This window comes from Castor canadensis, chromosome 14, assembly GCF_047511655.1.
Source record: "Castor canadensis chromosome 14, mCasCan1.hap1v2, whole genome shotgun sequence".
Classification (NCBI taxonomy): Eukaryota; Metazoa; Chordata; class Mammalia; order Rodentia; family Castoridae; genus Castor; species Castor canadensis.
The window spans coordinates 80,058,984-80,079,667 of NC_133399.1; the positions used below are offsets into that span (position 1 = coordinate 80,058,984).

At 40.0% G+C, this 20,684-nt stretch overlaps 1 protein-coding gene across 30 annotated transcripts in view; it reads right to left on the reverse strand.

Moving 5' to 3' along the window:
- Positions 1–803: 803 nt before the first annotated feature.
- Positions 804–20,684, reverse strand: part of Tenm3 (teneurin transmembrane protein 3) — a 2,373,066-nt gene continuing 2,353,185 nt past the window's right edge. For all 30 annotated transcript variants that reach the window (XM_074054924.1, XM_074054923.1, XM_074054922.1 and 27 more), the window contains 5 exons: positions 19,750–19,985; positions 11,820–12,116; positions 6,793–8,404; positions 3,547–3,677; positions 804–1,702 (listed from right to left, as the gene is read on the reverse strand). In XM_074054924.1, the coding sequence (XP_073911025.1) occupies positions 947–1,702; positions 3,547–3,677; positions 6,793–8,404; positions 11,820–12,116; positions 19,750–19,985 (3,032 nt within the window). In that variant the 3' untranslated portion in view covers positions 804–946. The remainder of the gene's footprint in view (positions 1,703–3,546; positions 3,678–6,792; positions 8,405–11,819; positions 12,117–19,749; positions 19,986–20,684) is intronic.

The window sequence follows — 20,684 nt, forward strand, 5'->3', positions numbered from 1 at the left end:
GGATTGCACTGTCCTATCCATCTAGTGAGAGAAAGCTGCACATTTGTTTCAACCTAATACAAAAATATTAACACTTCTGGACATTATAGGCATAAGTTGTTATATCTCTACAATATAATAAGTTATACTGTACAGCTATAACAGATAACAGAAGGTGCAATCCTTGTAAAAAATCACACATTTCACATGTTTTTATCATTTTATTTTTAAGTATAAACTTTTTAAACACTTTACATAAATTAACTCCTCTGAGACTAATATTTGATGTACAGTAAATTGTAATTCATATAAAAATCCATAAACAACTTGTCTCACATAATTTACAAAAAAATCAGGGTTTCCTTTGCTTATCAGTGACAAGGATTCTATTTGCCAGTTTTTTCCCTCAAGGCAAACCACGTTAGTATTGTAAAATCCATTATTAAATCCCCGCCGAGGCAGAAGTCACTTGTGCCGACGTCCTTTCACAAAGCAGCACAGGAAAGCAGCTGGGTTGTCTATTATCAGTAACTTTGGCCCACATTTTAAAAGGACCAGAGCTGTACATTACATCCTACGCAGAGACTACTTCCTGTAAGCAAAGGTCGACACTTCCAGAGCGTTTGCAAACACTGTACGCATTCTCTACCTTTGTTAAATACAGTGCCTCAAAGGAACGACGGCCCAGCGCAAAACGTGCAGGCCTTTCTTCCTTGGGGTTCCTTTCACACTTTCCGTCCAACTGAGTGCAGCGAGATGCATATGTAAACATATTCTTTAAAGCCGATCACCTTTAAGGTCATTCACGAGAGTCGTCTTAGTCTGTTTCGTCTGTTGGTGGTGGGTCCTGCTACCTGCAGTGTCCCTGTCCTGTTGGCTCCCGAGTGGCAGTCCCGCGGGGGTTGTGCTAGGACAGTCGGCGAGGGCAGTGGGAGGCCCGGGGAGCCGCGGCCCGGCGCGGCGGGCGTTACCTCTTGCCGATCTCGCTCTGCCGGAGGAACTGGATGTTGTTGGCGCTGTCGGCCAGCTCGGGGTACTGCTCCACCGAGAGTACGTAGTACCCGTCGTAGCCCTGCACCTTGCCGGCGCTCAGCAGCTGCCGCTTCTCGCCCTCCGTCCACAGGCGCGCGCCCTCCTCGCCGTCGCGCACGCGCTGCTGCTCGCGCGCCCAGGCCCGGGCGAGCGCGCGCTGCCGCGCCTGCTCCAGGATGCGCGCCTTCTCCTCGTCCAGCGTCATGCCGTAGCGCACGTGCAGCGCCAGCGCACCGAACTGCATCTCCACGTCGGCGAACCTGCGAGTCCTGCCGTTGACCACCGTGGTGGACTGCGACACCGTCACGTTGATGCCGTTCTCCAGCGCCTTGCGGCCGCTCGTCAGCCGCAGCGTGCCCAGGTCGCTCTCGGGCGTGGTGGTCTTGATGAAGTAATGCGTGTCCTTGCCCTCGATGGTGAAGTGCAGGTTCTCCAGGTAGAAGGCGTTGTTGAGCACGGCCGCGACCTTGATGCAGTCCTCGTTGGCGATGTTGAGCACGTTGGTCTGCACGCGGCCCTGGCTGACGGCCAGCATGACGCCCTTGCCGATCAGCGACTTGACCGTGGCGAACCACAGCCACGACTGCTCGCCGCCGGCCTTGCGCCGGCTCACCTGCACCTCGGCCATCTTCCCCAAGGACAGGAAGGCCTTGGCTTGCCTTGCCACTTGCTGCTGAACTCCAAAAATGGGCTGAAAAGCGAAACAAAAGGGGACAGTTGAAAGAACATCAGTAGGTAGCACCCATTCCTGGCGGCCTGGATCCAGAGTTCCCACTCTGGATCAAAGAGGCGGTCTGGGGGGAGAGGGTTGAGGCATTTATTAAAAACTGATTCTTTACAGATGGAAAAGCTCACACAACCCATCTCTTCCCCTCAAGGTGATCCAAATGGTTTTTGAAATGCTAAAGGAGGGAACTCCATCACGTATCACTGAAAGCTTTTTTACATTCGAACGTGGGCAAACTATCCAAATTGCCAGTGCAATTGCAGAACTGCAGTGTGGACGGATGAGTGGACCAAGTATTAGGGAAACAACTTTTTCACAGATTTAGGGACAGTGAACTACTCCATTGGCATATATTTTAAGTTGGGGGTATCTTAACCCAGCCATTTCTTATACTGCCAGATGTTTATCTGGCCAGTGTTTCCCAAATGGAAACATCTGTTTCATTTGCAGCACTCAAAGAAACATTTGTTTTTGTGCATTTGGGGCAGCCTCAAAGTCAAGGCTGGTGATTCTCTAAGCTGTCCTTACTGTACTTCTCTTGACAGAGAAGTTGAACCATATTGAAAGCTGTCTAGGAAAAAAAAGTAGGCAAATCCATTTGTACATTTTAGACTTAAGTGTTTTCAGACATGTTGAAAATCATACATAATTAGGACGTGCCTGTTCAAGTACATGGGAAACTTCAGTATGTCTTCATGGTCACTTCATCAGTGTAGATATATTTGCAAGTAAAAATACTAAAATGGCTCTCAGACCTAGACATTTGGTAGGTTTTGCTTTTTAAATGTAAAGATGACATACGAAAGAAAGTATTTTTATGTTGAAGTACGAAATGTACCAGAAAATATATATTGGCTTTGTGTATGCTGTGTGTATGGTGTTTTAATCATGATTGATTGTGTTTTCTCTTTGTATTCACTAAAATTGTAGGGTATCGCTTGAGGGGAATTAATCTTGCTAAGAAACTCTGCATTCTTTTCCTTACTATTATGGGGTAACCTAGTTTCTTGATTTCTATTCTTGCTTTAAGCCAGAAATTCTTTTCATTTTGTTTTGTTGTGCATTTGTTTCTGATTTTTGAGTGATGGCAATTTAAAGTGACACTTTACATGGCAGTTTTTGTTTTTTTTCTTCAGTACTTGGGTTTGAACTCAGGGCCTTGCACTTGGTAGGCAAGTGCTCTACTTCTTGAGCCACACTCCCAGCTCTTACGTGGCAGCTTTGACTATGCAATTTTCCATTCTGTTTCCTATTTTGTTCCTCATATCAGGAACAGGCCTCCCCATCTGTTATTTTCAAGAAAATTCCATAAACACCTGGTTGCAGGTAGAGCCTTACCAGTGCACATTTTATTTTTATTTTTCCCTATGAAACACTATTTTAAAGAAGTTGAACTCTCTGGCAATGGTTGTGGGCCGCCAACGGGAATTTGTAATAGGAATCCCCTGTTCTCCTACTTGATGTATCTTTGCCTGTATATCCCCACTGCTGTAACTGTGCTTTCACAGGACTCTGCAGAAACCCAGCACTAGAAAATGAGCTTCTGAATTTAATTACATTTTGGTAACGTTTTTCAATTTTTTTTTATCAGCATCACTAAAAACAGATTTAAGCCTGTTTAGTAGGTCCCTGGTTTTCTGAACAGAAATGCAGAGGAAGTGTTGTTGATCTGCTTTCCCCAAAAGGCTAAAAAAAAAGAAAAACAGTTTTTGGTATAGTTTTCACAAGAGTAGTTTGATTAAATATGGGTAAACAAGACAAGAATAAGCCATTTATCACCTTCTCATAGTTTGCTTTTTGTTTCTTACCGGCACATCATCCCACTGCTGACTCTTTACAAGTTCATAAGAAGGTTCTGTTAAATCAAATTTGGGAACAGGGAATCCAGGAATAGCATTGTGCAGATGGAAGCCAAATGTCACCAGCCAGCTGTTAACATCTAGGAGAAAAGTTTTCAAAACAAAAGGTGTTAAAGAGTTTATTTTATGCTGTCATAAATTTAAATTCTCACCTTAAAGAAAATCCCCCAATTTCATAAACAATAATCTGAAAACAAGCATGTGTTTGCTGTCTTCTTACCATTTCAAACTTCTATTTTTAGATACAAAGACAATAACCTCAATAGCAGAACGATGGCAAATGCTGCAGAAAATAGAGAGTAATAGATACTCACTTAGACAGACTGAATAAACTGCCACAAGTGCAGAATTGCATCCTCTGCCAGTGCTAGTGATGAAAAAGGTAATAACAATACAGAATGGCATGAAGATCCAAGACAGTTGTAGAAAACAAAAGAAAGTTGTTTTATAGTTAGTAAAGGCTGGTCTTAAATAGAAGTTGTATGCTATTAGCTTTCAAAAGTGATTGCCCAAGGATATGAGGACTTCCACAAACCATTTTCTATTAATAAAACCCTAAATTGAGAGTATTAAAATGAATGGTTGATTCTTAATCAAAGATGAATGCTAAAAGCTGGCAACACTGGCCAAGGGCACAGAAATTCTGATTACCATCAGTTATGACTTCAAAGGCTCCCTGTGCACAGGTGGAGACAAACTTTTGGGGAGAGAACCTGGAAACCTTCAAAATAGTATTTTAAAATATTGCCACGTGACTCCAAAAGCCATTAAGCTCAGAATAAGGCTTTTATTCTGTTCTGGAGGTTATAATGTTACAGAACTACTCAGCAGGCTTGCAGCTTTATGAGTACAGTTGGGTGTAGATTATTTTATATATTAAGCACATTGCTGGAAAATTTGAAATTGCATTTCACCTAATATATTTTATGCTGTTCCATCTCTCTTTTGATGTTTTCAAAAAATGCTGCTATGGCATTCCCTACAGTCCACGTTGCTAGGCGAGGATGGATTCAGGAGCTGTGGGCTTTCCAGCTTTTCAGTCAGCCCTGTCAACACCCCCTAAATAACCAGTGGTAAACTGCTTGTCAGAATGATGGAGTGCTACTTGCTTCCTATTTCCTGAGCTAGGGCACAAACTCTCACCTCTTCGCCAGGCTGGCAGGTCCTTTGTCCAGGCATCGTGTGGCTACAAAACCAGTTGTAGTGTCTCCTTTAAAAGGGGTGGTGGTGAGAAACAAATCCCCACATTGTTCACATAGGTTGGAAAGTACTACTTTCTGTGACAGTTTACAGGGTTTTGGAGAAAATTCTTTCTCCCAAATGTTGAGCTAAGAGCAAAGATTCTCTTATTCTGAACAAAGTCTGCCTACGAAGAAATCAGAGGGCCTTAAGTATTGAAAAGAACTGCCAAAATAATGGGATTTTTTTTTTTTTTGCAGCACTGAGGTTTGAACTCAGGGCCTTGCACTTGCTAGCCGGGCACTTTACCACTTTTGCCATGCCACAGCCCAAAGTAACAGGATATGAATGCAGATATGTACTGCATGAGAATACCATAGGGTGTTGCTGAATGAGCATGCGAAAGAACTTTCAGCTGGCTCACATGAAGAGAGAGGAAAAGCTTTAAGCAGTCTGGAAAGGTAGGAAGGAGAGTAAAATGAACAGGGGTAGCATTTTGAGAACTGTCCTAAGAACTGAAGAGAATACATATCTCAGCAGGCCAAAAATATCCAGCTAGAAAAGAGGCAGCCTGAAGGCGCATCTAACACAGGCCAAAACAAAGCAAAAAAAAAAAAAAGAAAAAACAGAGAAGAGCCTTCCTCCAGGAAACACCAGTGTGGTAGGAAGGGTATTTATGATAGCATAACTCAGGGACAGAAAGTTGGAAACAGGATTCAGAATTCTTGAAGGAAAAAGCGTGACAAGGGAACTACAGTAGCACTTGTAAGCACATCATCTCTGTTTTATGTCCTGGTCATTCTGTGGTGGCAGAAGTGGGATTCTGATGTTCTAAGTCTTACAGAATTGAAAATAACATGCAGCTGGGCACCTGCGGCTCACACCTGTCATTCTAGCTACTTGGGAGACTGAGATCAGGAGCATCATGGTTTGAGGTCCGCCTGGGCAAACAGTCTGAGAAACCTCATCCCCAAAATAACTAGAGCAAAACAGACTGGAGGTATGGCTCCAGTACAGCATCTGCTTTGTAGGTATAAAGCTGTGAGTTCACACCCCAGTCACACACACACACAACAGTAACATGCATTAAACTTGCAAAGATCCTTAATCTGTTGCCTGAAAATTACTCCATATTGGTGAAAAAATTAGCGTGCATTTTAGTTGTGTTACCTTTCAAGAACTGCACTATGTCAATGAAGCCACTAGTGTAAAACAAGAGAAGAACTGAAAACAGAAACAGGGTCCTCTGGCTAAGCAAGCAAAAGGAGAAATTATGTGTTACTGTCAATGGTAGTGTCAATAGTAGTAAGGCGAGGGTTAATGCTTCCAGGATAAGACACTGTATTGTGCTTCACACAGATAATGTCCATTGGAGTATGTACGGAGAAACCTAACATACGTATTTATAAGGCAGTTACTCCTTAGTGCAGAATTCCACATATTCTTGTATTTTATGCCACAAAGTAGCTATTGTTGTTCTCATCTTATAGTTAAAGCAACTGCCATATAAGATGAGTGATTTTGTTCTGTCATGTGCTTTCCCTACTACATGCTGTCTCTCCACAGGCCCAAAGAAACGGGTCAACTGGACACCAAATCTGTGAGCCAAAGTAAATCTTTCCTCGTTGTGATTATCTCAAGTATTTTGTTACACTAACAGAAAACTAACTAATATAGCAATTGAAACTCAAAAAATTATTTTGTCTGTAAAGCCACACAACTTGTAGGAGAGTTGAGGTTGGAAGTCAAATTTGGGGACTCTTGAGTGTATCATGTTTTCTGGTCCCCCAAATTTCTTCCCTTTTGTAAATAACAGGATTCCATGTCATTTAAAAAAATGGTGGCTTTGGGTATTGGCAGACAGAATTCCAAGTGTATAAGTTTCATTTTTCCTTTGTGGTTTCTTTATGATCCACAGGGAGATAAATACATTTTCAAAGTTCAAATCCAGTTATTTTGTGTATTAGTCTAAATGGTTATAGTAACTTGGTCCTTGGAAAGAAAAAAAAAGCTTACCTGTGATATAGTCTTTCACATCATGGATTTTGCTTGCAGGGTTGTTATTCCTAAACATATACAAGTTAAAGGGAGCTGGGTCCTTCCCAATTTTTTTCCAGATTTCTATGTCAGGCGTTGTCCATCGTCCTGCCAAAATGTCATAATCTCTTTCTCCAAAGTGGATTAATTTGGTGAGTGGGTCATATAAGCCACCATGAAATCCAATTACCAGTTGAAAGTCAATATTGGAGTCAAAATAGATTTCACCATATGCTGTGTACTGAATCTGTTTTAGCATAAGCCCATTGCTACTGAAAACAGCCAATGGTGTCCCTGTGTTATCTGATGCAATGTAAAATTCATCCCCACTGCTAATTTCCATAGCAAAAAGATGTCCTTGGAGATCATAATAAAGGGAGGTAATTTCTGAACTTGAATGATTGTAGACATGAGTAATCCTAGTGGGATAAGTTAGGTCAGCATAAAAAAACTGCAGGTGCTGTCCTAGACTGGTTTTGCTAGAAACACGCCTTCCAAGGCCATCATAACGATAGATCACTGTCCAGCCACTGCCTTTACTATAAACTCGAGTTAGAAGCCCCTTGGAGCTGTACTCAAAGATTTCTGTGCCTCTCTGACGTAGGAAGCCATCTTCATCCAAGCGATATTGAACATCCCCCAGTCGAGTGATTCTGTCTCGAAGGTCATAGCGGAGAGGTGTCAGCCGGGCGCTGCTGCTTGGATTCAGCAAGTGGAGGTTCCCGTTTAGGTCATAGTTGTAGCGCCACATGATCTTCTCATTTAGGTAAACGGTCTGCAGCTGCCCGTCAACATCATACTCATAGGCGTATTTGGTGGTGTTGGCAAAGGGTCCGATTTTAATCTCCCTCTTGGTTACCCGGCCCATGTTATCATACTGAACTGTGATCCAGTACATGAGCGACCTGAATATCTCATACTGGATTTCCTTGATACGGCCGTGAGCGTCAAAGTGCTTTGTGTAAGTCATCACAGCTGTGGAGATGATCTGGTTAATGTCGTAATAGATAACCCCAAATTTCCCAAACTGCTCAACTTTACCAGAAATGTCATCAAATTGATAGAGATCGATGGGCAGTGGAGTTTCATTGATGACACCCTGCATGCTGGTCACTCTAAAGCTGTTGTCATAGCTATAGTCAAACCTGGCATTTACCATCCCATCTTCACTAAAGCGGAAAATCTGTCTGTCAATCAGAGGGCCAATTTGCCTGTATCTAATGGTGCAAATAAAACCATCACTCTGGAGGTTTACCGTCTTTAGCACTCCAGCTGTTTCATCATAGGTAAAACTGACTCTTGTGCTATCATATAAGATTTCTGAGAGCCTGGTCTGCCTTCTATACTTGAATAAGACCCTCCGACTTGTGCCCAAGAAAGCCGTTTGCAGAAGCAGCCCTTCCTCATTGTAGTCTGTAATGATGGAGGCATTGCTTTCTGGGGGGTTGTATATGTTGCGGTAGTAGCCAATGGAGCGGATGGTCTGCATGGTGTGGCGAGCCACACTGGGCATGGTGATGGCAGACAGGCGGTCCCACATATCATATTCAAAGATGTACTGTCGCTGGCTATGAAGCAGAAGAACCATGGACTGTAAAGAGAGCACATGCTGTTACCTAGTGTTTGTGGACAAGGGAAGCCAAAGCAAACTTAGTGACAAATACACAGAAACATTCTGCCCAAGAAAATAGTTTCCATTTTAATTGAGTTATCCTTGACCTTACATGTTGTTGACCATTCCCTGCCTAATTTTCTTGGATGTTTGATTGTGAGGGGTTCTGCAATTAGTGGCTCAAGATTCATACTGTGCTGCTTGTCATGCTTGTGCCATTCTTTTTCCAGACATTTGCAGCCAGCCAGCAGATTGCAATGGATTTAGATAAGTCATAAGTACAGGCAGGAACAAAGGTGCTTTAAAGACAGTATTTTCAAGAAAATGATATAGGGGAAATGAAATCCTATTCATAATTAGCAATTATTTACTAAGGTGGGCTATCCTACTCATTTGATTGAAGAGCAACTCAAATCATATTTTAATTACCTGTGTATTTGGGGAGGAGCAAAGAATTCAAAGTATTATTTTACAAAGAGGAGGCATAAATTAGTCAGAAACGGATGTGTACATAAAACATCAATGTCAACAAACACTGCTAAATTAGTCACAGGGTGAATGAGAGCTGTAAATGCCCTTAATAGAACTACAGATTTAAACATTATTTTTAGATATTATTTACATTTTTATTTAGATACTGTTATTTAGATTATTTATTTTTTTGCAAATTCTATAGACTTCTGTACAGAAAATAAATCTACATTTTGATATTTCCTTTGGTGGGTGCCAAATCCTATTTGGACTTCGAGTATAATCATAATAGTTTCTGGACTACATATGCTTTTGTGTTAAATTACAAATAAAAATAAGCTCTGCCTATTTTATAGGTGATAGAAGAAAGACATATAGCATTAATTTATTGAGCCAGCAGGAGAGCAGGTGAGCCCTGAAGCTGTTAAATGAGGCCCAACTGTAATTCAGGGCTTGGGTAGTTCTTCCTCTGCCAAAGCTTCCTCTATCCTATTAGACTTAATGAGATGATGGCAGAGCAGGGAGGAGGGCTAGTGGGAGCCCCCCAGGACTTATTTCTTTGCTTCTGACATAGAAATGTAATCCCTTGTCCAAAATTTGTTCTTTTCATCTTCTACTACCTTAAAAAATGGTTTTCATGACTTATGTCTCCAAAGAATCACCTCTGGGGCCACACCTAGGGGCAGTTTTTAATATGTGGGTTGTTATGAATTGCAGCTGAAATGGCCCGCAAAGGCCATATATTGATGGTTTGGTCTGTGGCACTTTCAGCACGTAGTGAAACCTTTAAATGGTGAAGGCTCATGGAAGTAAGTTAGGTCACTGGGAGCATGCCCTTGAAGGGACATTGGAACCCAGGCCCTTCCTCGCGCGCTCTTTGTTTCTTGGCCACCATGAGGTGAGCAGCTTTGCTCTACCAGGTACTCTGTCACAATGCCTTTGTCTTGCCACAGGCCCCAAAACAGTGGAGTCAAGTGACCACGGACTAAAACCTCTGAAAGTGTAAGCTGAAACAAATCTTTCCTTCTTTTAAGTTGATTAGCTCAGATATGTCATTACAGTGACAGGAAGTTGACTACCACACAGGTGTGTGGTAAATGTTCTGAGTTGTTCCTAACAGTTTCCAACTGTTTCTTCCAAGAAAGGCTTGGACTACTGCACTTCACAGGAATTAGTACTTGGTTTTATAGTCATTTAACATCATATTTAATGATAGTAATACATTATTGGTTCTGCAAGGAGAGAAGTTTTCACTTAGTGTATATATCCTAGAAAGAAAATGAAATAGTTTGGGTGGATTTTGGGAATTTGGGAAGACACTGAGAAAAGTTTCATTGGTTTTTCTGATCTTCATAGATGTACAAACATAAATCTTGATTCCTGCCTTTGTCATTTTTGTGACAGTGGGTCTAATATTACTCCTTGAATTTCATTAAACATTTTTTTCAGCCACATTATAAAAACTACAATCAATTTTTTGGGTCTGGGTACTAACATTTCTATTACTGTTCCCTGTAATGTACTTAGTTTGAATTTGGAAAACTTTTCCAGTCTATTCCTTGTCCACTTAGAGAAGTAGCCTTGGGGCTGGTTGGGTTGAAGGGTGAAATATCTGCCAGGTGTCAGGATTTGTTCCCAGACAGGTATGTATGGGGGCGCTTGCTTTGTGGTTGCTCAACAGACAACGAGTTGAGGGACTAACTGTAGAGTGTGATGAGTAGTATGGCGGAGCTTGTCGTCTACTAAGCGTACCCGTGGTCTCTAGGGTAAGTCTTTTCTAAGGAAGGGGACAGGTGGGTTTCTGAGAGGTGAGTGTGCCTTAAGACTGGTGGCATCCTACACTGAGCTCTGAATCTGGACGAGTAGTCTGTGTACAGACTGCTTGAAACTACATGGGATGGCTCACATGTAGGGATTAGGTTTAGACTGAGTTCTACAGAGCACCTCTGGTGAGGAACGAGATTGTTGAGGTAAGCACAGCAATGATGTGCATGTGTGTGATTTTTTTGGATGACAGAAGGTTCTGTAAGGGTAGAGGAAGTAACTATTAAGAGTTGAGTTTATAACTTAGGCTTCTGTGTAACTGGTAACAGAGTGCTTTGAGATTTACAAAAATTCAAAATGGAATCACTTTCTATTGCTAATGTTTGTCTCAATGGCAAAGAAAACATCCCATGCATATGCTCTTTGGTGGAATATATACATATATATATATATATATATATTTTTTTTTTCTTTCTTTTAACAGGGAGATAGTTCCATTTCTTTGTCTTCCGCTCCTCTTGACCCTAATCAAAACCCCAAGCGGCACATCATATAGCTTGGCACTTTGCACAGGCATAACTCTTTAAGTCTCCATTTCTGGTATTGTGCACAGTTCTTAGGAATGGAAAAAAGAGCAAATTATGATGTTGATCTATTATATGTGGAAAAAAAGGAGAGATGCCACAAAATATCTGAAAATGTGTCTTTCTAAGAAAATAGCCTATGTGCTTTTTATGGTTATATTGATGCTCTGCCAGGAACAACGTAAAACCGACAGCTTTAACTATACTAATGTAAGGCTCTTTCTTAAATGAAAGAGCCAGCACAAAAATGATTTACAAATGACTTACAAGCTCAAGGTCTAATTTGTGAATGTTGTCAGTGTATAAGCTTGGCATGTGGATAGTGTCAGTGCTTGTTTGTTTACAACATAAATCACCTCAAAGGGTCTCAGATAGTGGAACTTAACTAAGGCAAAAGTACTTTGCTAATGCAGAAATTCATCACTGCAGTGTCAATGTGACTGTCACATTGATACTCAGAATAATAAATGGAAGTCAGTCATGTGCTGCTGTTTTCTTCCTTGTAGTGCTCTGGGCAATTGCTACAAAATGCTAATCATCCCTTCCCCATTTTTAACATGAGTGTGCAAGCATACCTTTTCTAAATATGTGTAACTCCATGTTTTGCCATCAGCAAAGACTCGAGACACAATCCTTCCCTGTCCATCGTAATCTACTTTTTCACTAGTAGTTCCTCTCTGGATGCTGGCAATTTGACCTGTGGATGAATAGGTGACATTGACCGCCATCAGCTTGCTGCTTGGCAGCCATAGAGTTGGGTGCCCTGATGTGTCATAGGCGATCCTTAGTAGAAATTTACGGTGGTCATCATAGATTTTCTCTGTCTTTGATGTCCGATCAAAGTCAACTGAAAGTAGGTTTCTGCCATTAACCTGTTACCACAAAGACAAGATGATAGAATAAATCGTATTATTGCAGTACAAGTCACGTATTACTCTTCAGAGTCCCTAGTATTGTTTAAATTCCGTTTATGATGATTGATTCTCTTTGTCAGTAAATTAATCTAGCAACTTCTTGGGTACAAGTGCAAGGCTATAGATTAACTGCTCTTTTAAAAGATTTTATTAAGCAGAAAGACAGCCTGGCATTTGTTCAAAATCTTTTCAATTAAATTTTGTAAACTAAAGCAACTGATGAGAAAAATGCCAAAATGTATTTGCTTTAAAGATTTTTTTCAGAAGATCTGAAGGTGATAAACGTGACACCCTATGTAAATTACTTAAAGCTCCCCCCGCAAAGACATTTGAAAATAATTGCTTAGTAAATTAATCATGGCTATATTAAAAAGAACACAGTGGTAAATGTGACTCCAACCCTTTGAAGAGCAGTTAAGTAGAAGTTGGAACCCACATTACTGTAAATTATTAATGAGTTTAAATAGCAGGAGGTTACAAACATGATCATTGCTTTTGGCCCAGTGCTGAAAAGTCACAATTTTTTAGAATGCTTTTTCTTTTGATGACATCTGGGTAAGTGGCATGGACTACAGAATTCTTTACTACCACATATCCCTGGTCTGAGTATCACACTTAATTTATAAATCTAGCATCGTGTTGTTATGACAGGGTCTGTGTGCCATGTGCTGGTCTTTGGTAAATCTGGCTGTTATTGTCTGTGATCCAAGGCTCACACCAGCCTTCCTTACTGCAGTGGACATGTGGCCTTGATTAATTTCTACTTTACATACACTTTCCAGTGTTTGCAGACTGTGAGCCCTGAGGGCAGAGACCATGGCCTGTTTATTTGTTGGTCTTCTACAGCACTTTTGTGGGGACGGTGGCTTATACACACTAAAATGCTCATTAACTCTCTGTACTGTTAAAAAATTAAATGGAAAGTATTAATTGTACATAACAATATCCTACCAGAACCTTTGAAGCTGACCGCACCAGCTGATCAGTTTTATATATACATGCTATGGTTTGGATACAGTTTATTCCTGCCAAACTCGGGTTGAAATTTGGTTGTCAAATGTGGTAGAATTGGGAGATGGGGAAAGAGACTGAATTAGTTTTCATGTGAATGGATTAGTTTTGTCAAGAGTGGGTTGTTACAAGAAATTTTAACTCATTTGTCCCCTTCCAAAAGTGCCCATTTGCCCTTCTACTTTCTACCATGAAGCTCTCACCAGAAGCTGAGCAGATGTTTGCTTCATATCCTTAGACCTAAAATAACGAGCCAATAAACTCCTTTCCTTTATAAATTACCCAGTCTCTGATATTATGTTACAGCAACAGAAAACAAACTAACACACACTGTCCACTCTGTGTATGTAAATATATATGGGTATATTTTTGTAAAACCTGTGAATAAAACTAATGTTTGTATTCTATAGTTGACATTAAACATGTCCCATGCAAAAATACTCAAGCTTAAACTTTCCAAATTCGCTGTTCAAGGGGAGCATTGTGAAATCAATGGAAAGGAACAATGTTAAGCTTAAAAGAAATGCTGGAGGGGGAAGCTTTCAAAGAGATGATTTACAAGAAATGAGACCGGGTAGAGCCCTGGATAGAAATTAGGAGATCTTAATTTTTCAGTTCTATTTTTTCATATCTAGCTGATGTGGGGGAAAAACAATCCCATAACAATACATCATAGCTGAAATCAGCATGTATCATGTATATGTGTGTGTGTGTGTGTGTGTGTGCCCACACGCCTTTGGGGAAGGAGCCCAGGAGTCAAAAAGCTTGATCTTCAAACCTGAGGGTATCTAGAAGCAGCCTGCCTTTGGGCTTTTTAACCCCTCTGTATCTGTTTTGTTCATCTATGAATGAAGAGGTAGGCTAGATTCCTTAGGCTCTCTCAGTGATTTTTAGTGGTTTCTGATCAGCCAGCTGGAGGCTTTCTGCACTTCCATTTTTCCATGCAGAATTGTGCATATTAGTTGACTTGTGTGAATTTTGTGAAACTTTATGAGTTTCAGTTTACAGAATGCCTTGTGTACTTTGGAAAGAAGATATTAGCTAATGTTACAATTTTTTTGAAGTGTGTGGAAGGCTTTAAAAAAGTCTGTAGAAGGCTTCAATATCAAATTAATTTGATAACTGGTAGAGTCAAGTGTTCTAGCCTGTATTTGCCCTAGTTTTTCGATTCCTTAAGACAAGGCTTTGCACAATTTAAATGGTTCCATGAGGGCTCTTGGGTTTCCCAGACTGTTTTTGAAGAACCCCCACCCCATCAATAAATGTTCAGGTTTGCCCTCTTCCTTCCTTCTTTCCTTCCTTCAGGCCACAAATGACCATGAAAGAGACCGTGTAGTTTCCATTGACAATACTGCCTCCAGTTTTGCCCCATCTGTTTGTATTTTACTTTGCACTCAACTTTAGTTTGTATTTCAGTTTTTTACTGCTTCCCTTAGCCCGCATTTATCTCTGCCGTATTTCCTCTGGTTAGAATTTAAGAAATGTGGACTGTAGATCTGGTGTGATTTGTTGCTGTAGGGAGAAGGGAGAAAAGACAGGTCTTGAATCCCATCTTTTCACATCTATGTCCAGCTACCAATATCTGATTTGCTTCTTTGGTTTGTTAGTATGGCAACATGACACCAGTTCCTCCAGATGAAAACCAAACATATCATCACTTTTGCCATTGTGTGAGTCTCTATACCAAGTATGTCACCATATGGAAGCATTTGGAAACATTAAGAGACCAAATGGGGAATGGTGTTTTGATTTTTCTTTTTATCCAAATACTGTATGCAATGCCTTTCTTATCCCTCAAACTGAAGTAATGAGTTTGTGCTGGGAATTTTTCCCCCCCCATTTCCAAAACAAGCCAAGGTTCCTTGTGTGTGTGTGTGTGTGTGTGTGTGTGTGTGTATGCATGTGTGTGTGTTTTGTTGTTGTTTTGCACAGAGTCTCACTATGTTTTGCAGGCTGATCTAGGTTCAAGTGACTCATAGCCTCCTGCATAAATGGAACTACAGGCATGCATCACTATGCTCAGGAAGGTTTTAAACATTCTTACTGTTTCCAGAAACTGACTGCTATTATTCAATATGTAAAATTTCAAAAGATACTAAGAGATCTGTTTTTTTTTTAAACACTCTCAAACATGCCCAGGCTTTCTTCTTTGAGTATTATAAACAAAGTGTAACTGCTAAGGTACATGTCTATTCTAGGACACAGTCCTGCCTTATGAAACCTTTAGAAATCATGGTAACTTTTCAATCTTTTTTTCTCTTACTGTTTTACATTCATAAAGCACTAGCATTATTCCATGCTCCAGTAAGGCTTTTAGCCACTTGGGAGGTGAAGATAGGAGGATCATGGTGCAAGGCCAGCCCAGCCAAAAATGCGACACCCAATCTCAAAACACACTAAAAAAGCAAAAGGACTGGGGACTGAAATGTAGATACTAGCCTAGCAAGTGTGAGGCTCTGCATTCAAGCCCCAGGACTGAAAAAAGAAACAGAGAAATCTTTTATCAGACCATTACTGTACTTCCAGCCATCGAAAAATGAATCCAAATCCTGTGTATGGATAAGAGTTCACCGTAAATTCCTCTATGATATACTTTCTCTTACATTAGCATGGAATATCTCCATTTTCAAAGATCATATCCAGCATGATTGTAATTAATCATAATTTTCCTTTCATATCAAGAGAGGAACAGTTATAATTTTCCTTTTGGAGTGCTTGAAAACTGAAGTTATAATGACCTTAAACAATTTGCTCTAACAGAGGTGCCAGTACAATTGGATTATATACACTTGAAATGTTATGGAGGGGAGTGAGGAAGGCTGGCTGCTTCCCCAGCACACTTGGTAACAACAATAAGCCTCCCTTGTGTCCCTGTTGGAGTTTCAACTTGATCCAGATTGTTCCGTATCTTTGCACTGTCACAAGTGCTGACTGCAAGTGTGATCCCACTCCAGGCCGGGCTACTCAGTTGAAATATCACACAAATGTGACGGGCAGAGTAAGATTTAAATATGCTAGCAAATTTATGTATGCCTTCAAATATACTTTGGCTTTCAAATTTTGAGAATTTCATTTAAAAATGATTCACTAGAATTTTTCCTTGAAGCATCTGAATTCTGTTCAGGCTTAGGAGGTCAATTTTACTATTGTAATGCCATAACAGTTTTTTCTAATTGATTGATGGCCATTTCTAAAGTGTAGCACTAATAAAATTAGGAATATTTACCAACCATACAAAGACAAGCAGCTGTATGATTTAAAAAAAAATTTTAGTTAACAAGCAAGCTGTAGAATAATCCTTATTCTGTGATGCTTTCCGGCATCTGTTTCAAGATTTCATGTTATTTTCTATTGTGTTTACTGTCTTTTCTCTAATAGAAAATGTTTTCCATGTTAGTTTTTAATGTAATTTTTCATTTTCTACATCATGCCTTTTTAAACTTTTTAGTTGAATCTACATATATATACATGTATACACACACACACAGAGACACATATATTTTTGAGCAATTTACCTACCTATCATCAATGTATCTATATCTGTGTGTATCTATATATGTATGTATGTATGTATGTATGTATGTGTGTGTCTATCTATCATTAAGTCTAGTGTTAGGTTTGTCCAAGCAGAAAAACATCTCCAAGGCTGTGATAGTCATGTAGTTCTTCTTTTGGGAATCTCTAAATGCAATGAAAAAAAGATAATCCATATTGTAAGGCTGCTTGCCTCATTCTTTCATTCACTGAATAAATATTTGAGTATCCACCAAGTGTCAGGCACATAGCTAAATTTAGGTCAAAAACTAGAAAATGAAAAGAACTTTTTGCTAAGAAATAAGGAGAGGTAAAAGAGGAGACAAGTTCATCTCAGGAAGGGGTGGAATGCAAATGACTCTTTGGATAGATTCAGGTCATGTGTGGCCACAGGTCTTCCTGCCCTCTCTTTTTCTTCCCTATTTTGGCAGCCTCCAGGTTCAGTCCTCAAACCAGCCTTTCACAATATTATTTTCTCCCTAGAATTTCTCTCTTAAAATCCATAGAGAAATGAAATTAGCAGTCAAGAGCTGGCACATCCAATCTTATCTTGAAAGTCAGAAACCCTCCCTTGTGATCTTGGCATTGTCTCTGTGACAGCAATCAAACATATCAGCTGGAAATCGTCTTTCAGTGTGATTGAACAGGCTATTGTAAATAGTATAGTTTCTGAAATGTCTTACTGAGGCATTGTGGTTCTGCTGTTCACAAAGACATTAATACCCATGCCTGTGTGCACTTGTCCCTTTCTCCCTTCAGAGAGGTAGTGTCTCCATTTAGAATCAGGTGGAGAACCAGGGACCTCAGTCTGGGTTTTCTCTCTTTTCCTGTATTTTCCAAAATTTCTTGTATGCTACAAAGGGGGAAAAAGAAAAATACACTGAGATATAACTTGTCTCAGCATCAACAGGCAGTATGTCATGTGGTCAGCTTGTGTTCAAAGTATTTCCATCTCTTCACTGACCTTTTCTTTTCCTGCAAGCTGAATAGCACCTTCCTAGCCATCTGCTGTGTGGGTATAAACAGCCAATGTTTGCATATGGGTTGAGAGTCTCTAGGTTAGGGCTAAAGAATATATAACCATGCCTTTTTTTTCAAAGTTCTTTCACATGGTTTCATTTGATTCTAGTAATGATTGTATGAAAAGGGGGCAGTATAAGGAAAATTTTATTTATTTGTAATATAGTAATTGTATCTTGATCATAATGTTAAATTATTGCATCTTGATTATAATTATAAATTATCTAGATAATTTATAATCCACCTAATACTATAATTTTATGAATAAGGAAAATAAGACTCAGAAACAATTGTCATGTCTATTATTTTTACTATTAGTAAAAGGGGAGCCTGATCTAAAACCTATATTTTTGGAATCCTAGCTAACTTGGTGTTGTCTTTGGTGTGCATGGAGAGGACAGCACAAATTTGAGCACTGTCTTTGTATCTTTTGATGAGGGCCTGTGTCTCAGGATGGGTGTGACACGCGCACGTTATATGCATGTATATGTGTGTACATTATCCCTGCTTGGGGGACAGTTGAGTAAGACAAAGCCTGTGAACTGGCATTCAGTTTATAATGACCAAGGAAGCAGGGGCTTGGGAAGAAGTAAGTGGCAGCAGCAGGACCATCACCTTATTAAAGTGATCAGAAAAAGTGTGGCGCTTGTTTTCCTGCTCATTATTTTACCTTCTACCTAATCTTCTTTTCCCTTTTAGCATTTATTGTGCTTCCCTCTCAGTCTCCTCACTGATCCACCTCCCTCCAGCATGCCAGAATGATTGGGGAAGGACTGGACTCAGGGCATCTCAAGACACCTGGATCGGGGTGAGGTGGAATAAACAGTGCTGGGTCCAGAGACCATAAATCAGGAGTCCCAAATACCTGTGTTGCAAATGGAATCAGAACAGAACTTGTAAGTTGGATATAGTTTCTGTGTTTTATCCATTGGTTCTTTTTCACTTCATTTCTATTTCTTGGAAACAGCCAGAAGCAATATTTACTTGCTGTTTCTTACCCTGAAGGACTGCCAAGGTAAATAAGGCTGGCCCATTAGGATAATAATTTAGCCATTTTTGGTACAGGAAAAACAAGGTGTTAATGGTAAGTGCTATGTTTTGTTCTTGCTCCTTGATTTTACCTAATTTTTTTTAACGGTAAGGGAAGGAATGTTAGGAAGAATTATGTACATTTATCTGATAAACAAATTTGCAAATACAAAGAATGAATTAGGCTCAGTTTATTGTGGCTGAAGGTGATTTCTTGCAACCTATGTTTCACATTTAACCAATGTTGTTTTCACCAAATAGCTACCATAAATCACAGCTTGCCTTCTAGATATACTTGGGCCATGTAAGAGTGATTAAAAAAAAAAAAAGCACCTAACAGGTAAATGCGGAGAATATTTTGCAAAGCTCAATTACACTGGCATAATAAGCTATATCACATTTTTCATAAAAAGTAATAAGTTAGGGTTTTTTATCAATAGTGAAGAAGTAACAGGTTGGTAGTTTTACTATGTGTCCAAATTGTAGCTTAGCATAATGAGAATGCTAAGAAAGAACTCACCTTTCAATGTCCATCCTGTCCCTTTCAATATACGTGTATGACTGGGAAAACTTTCAATATTTAAACCGGTATTTAAAATCCCATCTGCACATTAAGAAGTCACTGCTCATGATGGAGCAGGTGAAGAAAGAGCCTAAGATTATTAAGATAACATTACTAAAACAAGAGCCAGTTGACATCCAGGGATTGTGCATTTGGGATTGTGCTACACGCCATTTCCAAATTTCCCAGGGAAGACTACATTTTTAATCATTTAAATGTTTTAATCACTGCTTTTACTGTGAGCAGTCTTAATGGCTTGATGACTGATATAACTTATGCTCTAAGATAGCATGCCACTCCTCGTCTTGAGTCTTTGCATTCCACTTCAGTATAGTCAGAAGAGGGGAGACAGGAGATGAGTCCTGCTCTCACATGTAGGTCCTCTACACAACACAGACGAGTGGGCAGCCTCCTTACTCTTCAGTGATTACCTACCCTAAGCTTTCGACCAAAGACGTTGACTTTCCCTTGGGCTTGTTCTTTTCGGAATCTCCATTCCACCAAATTCTGACCATTCTCACCAGGAAGAGTCATGTTTCTTTTGGCCACTGTGGGATTTGCGGTGCCAGCCAGAACGTGGGGCTCTGTCTGGTAGTGTGAATCCAGACCACTGGCATAGATAATTCTAAGGGAGCCATCATAGCCAATCTGGTAGCTGTTTCTTAACTGATCTGAAAAATGAAAAGCAGAAAATATGAACCTTTAACATGGATTAAACACTTGGCTGCTTGTGTATTTAGCAGTGATATGAATTTCTAAAACTTTGAATCACATTTATAAAAGATATAATGAGTACTGAATTGGGTCCTTTTAGAGAATAACAAAGCAACTTTGATTTCTGGCATTTCATGCTGTCACAGGTTCGGCTGAATATTACAGGCAAACTTTAGAGCTCAGTCTCCATGGATGTGAAGTAGTTCAAGAAGAGCAGAGCATCTGGTCTTTTAGGAGGCTGAGGGTTCACCTCCACGGTCTTACAAGGGTCCCCTCCCCACACCTATCCCTTTATCTATTGTCAAACCCATCTTGGGGAAAGAAACGAATTCAAGAAAGACCACTTTTCAGATGATTATAGAAATTACCTGATGGAAAAGGTAAAAAACAACAACAAAAAAAACCCAAAAAAACAAACAAACAAAAAAAACCAGAGTCCAAGACGTCTAATGCAGATTTAGTAATTATTCTGAGTTGTGACCTCACAATTGCCAATGCCTCTGTCCATAGTCTTTTCCCAAGATTAGTTTTAGAAGGACTATGGCAGGTTTCATCACAGGGATATAGTGAATATGCTTGGAGACTGGGTGGAAAAATGGGAAGCCTGGATATTATGTGAATGGGTACTTGTGATTTAGGATAAAATTTTTGTCATA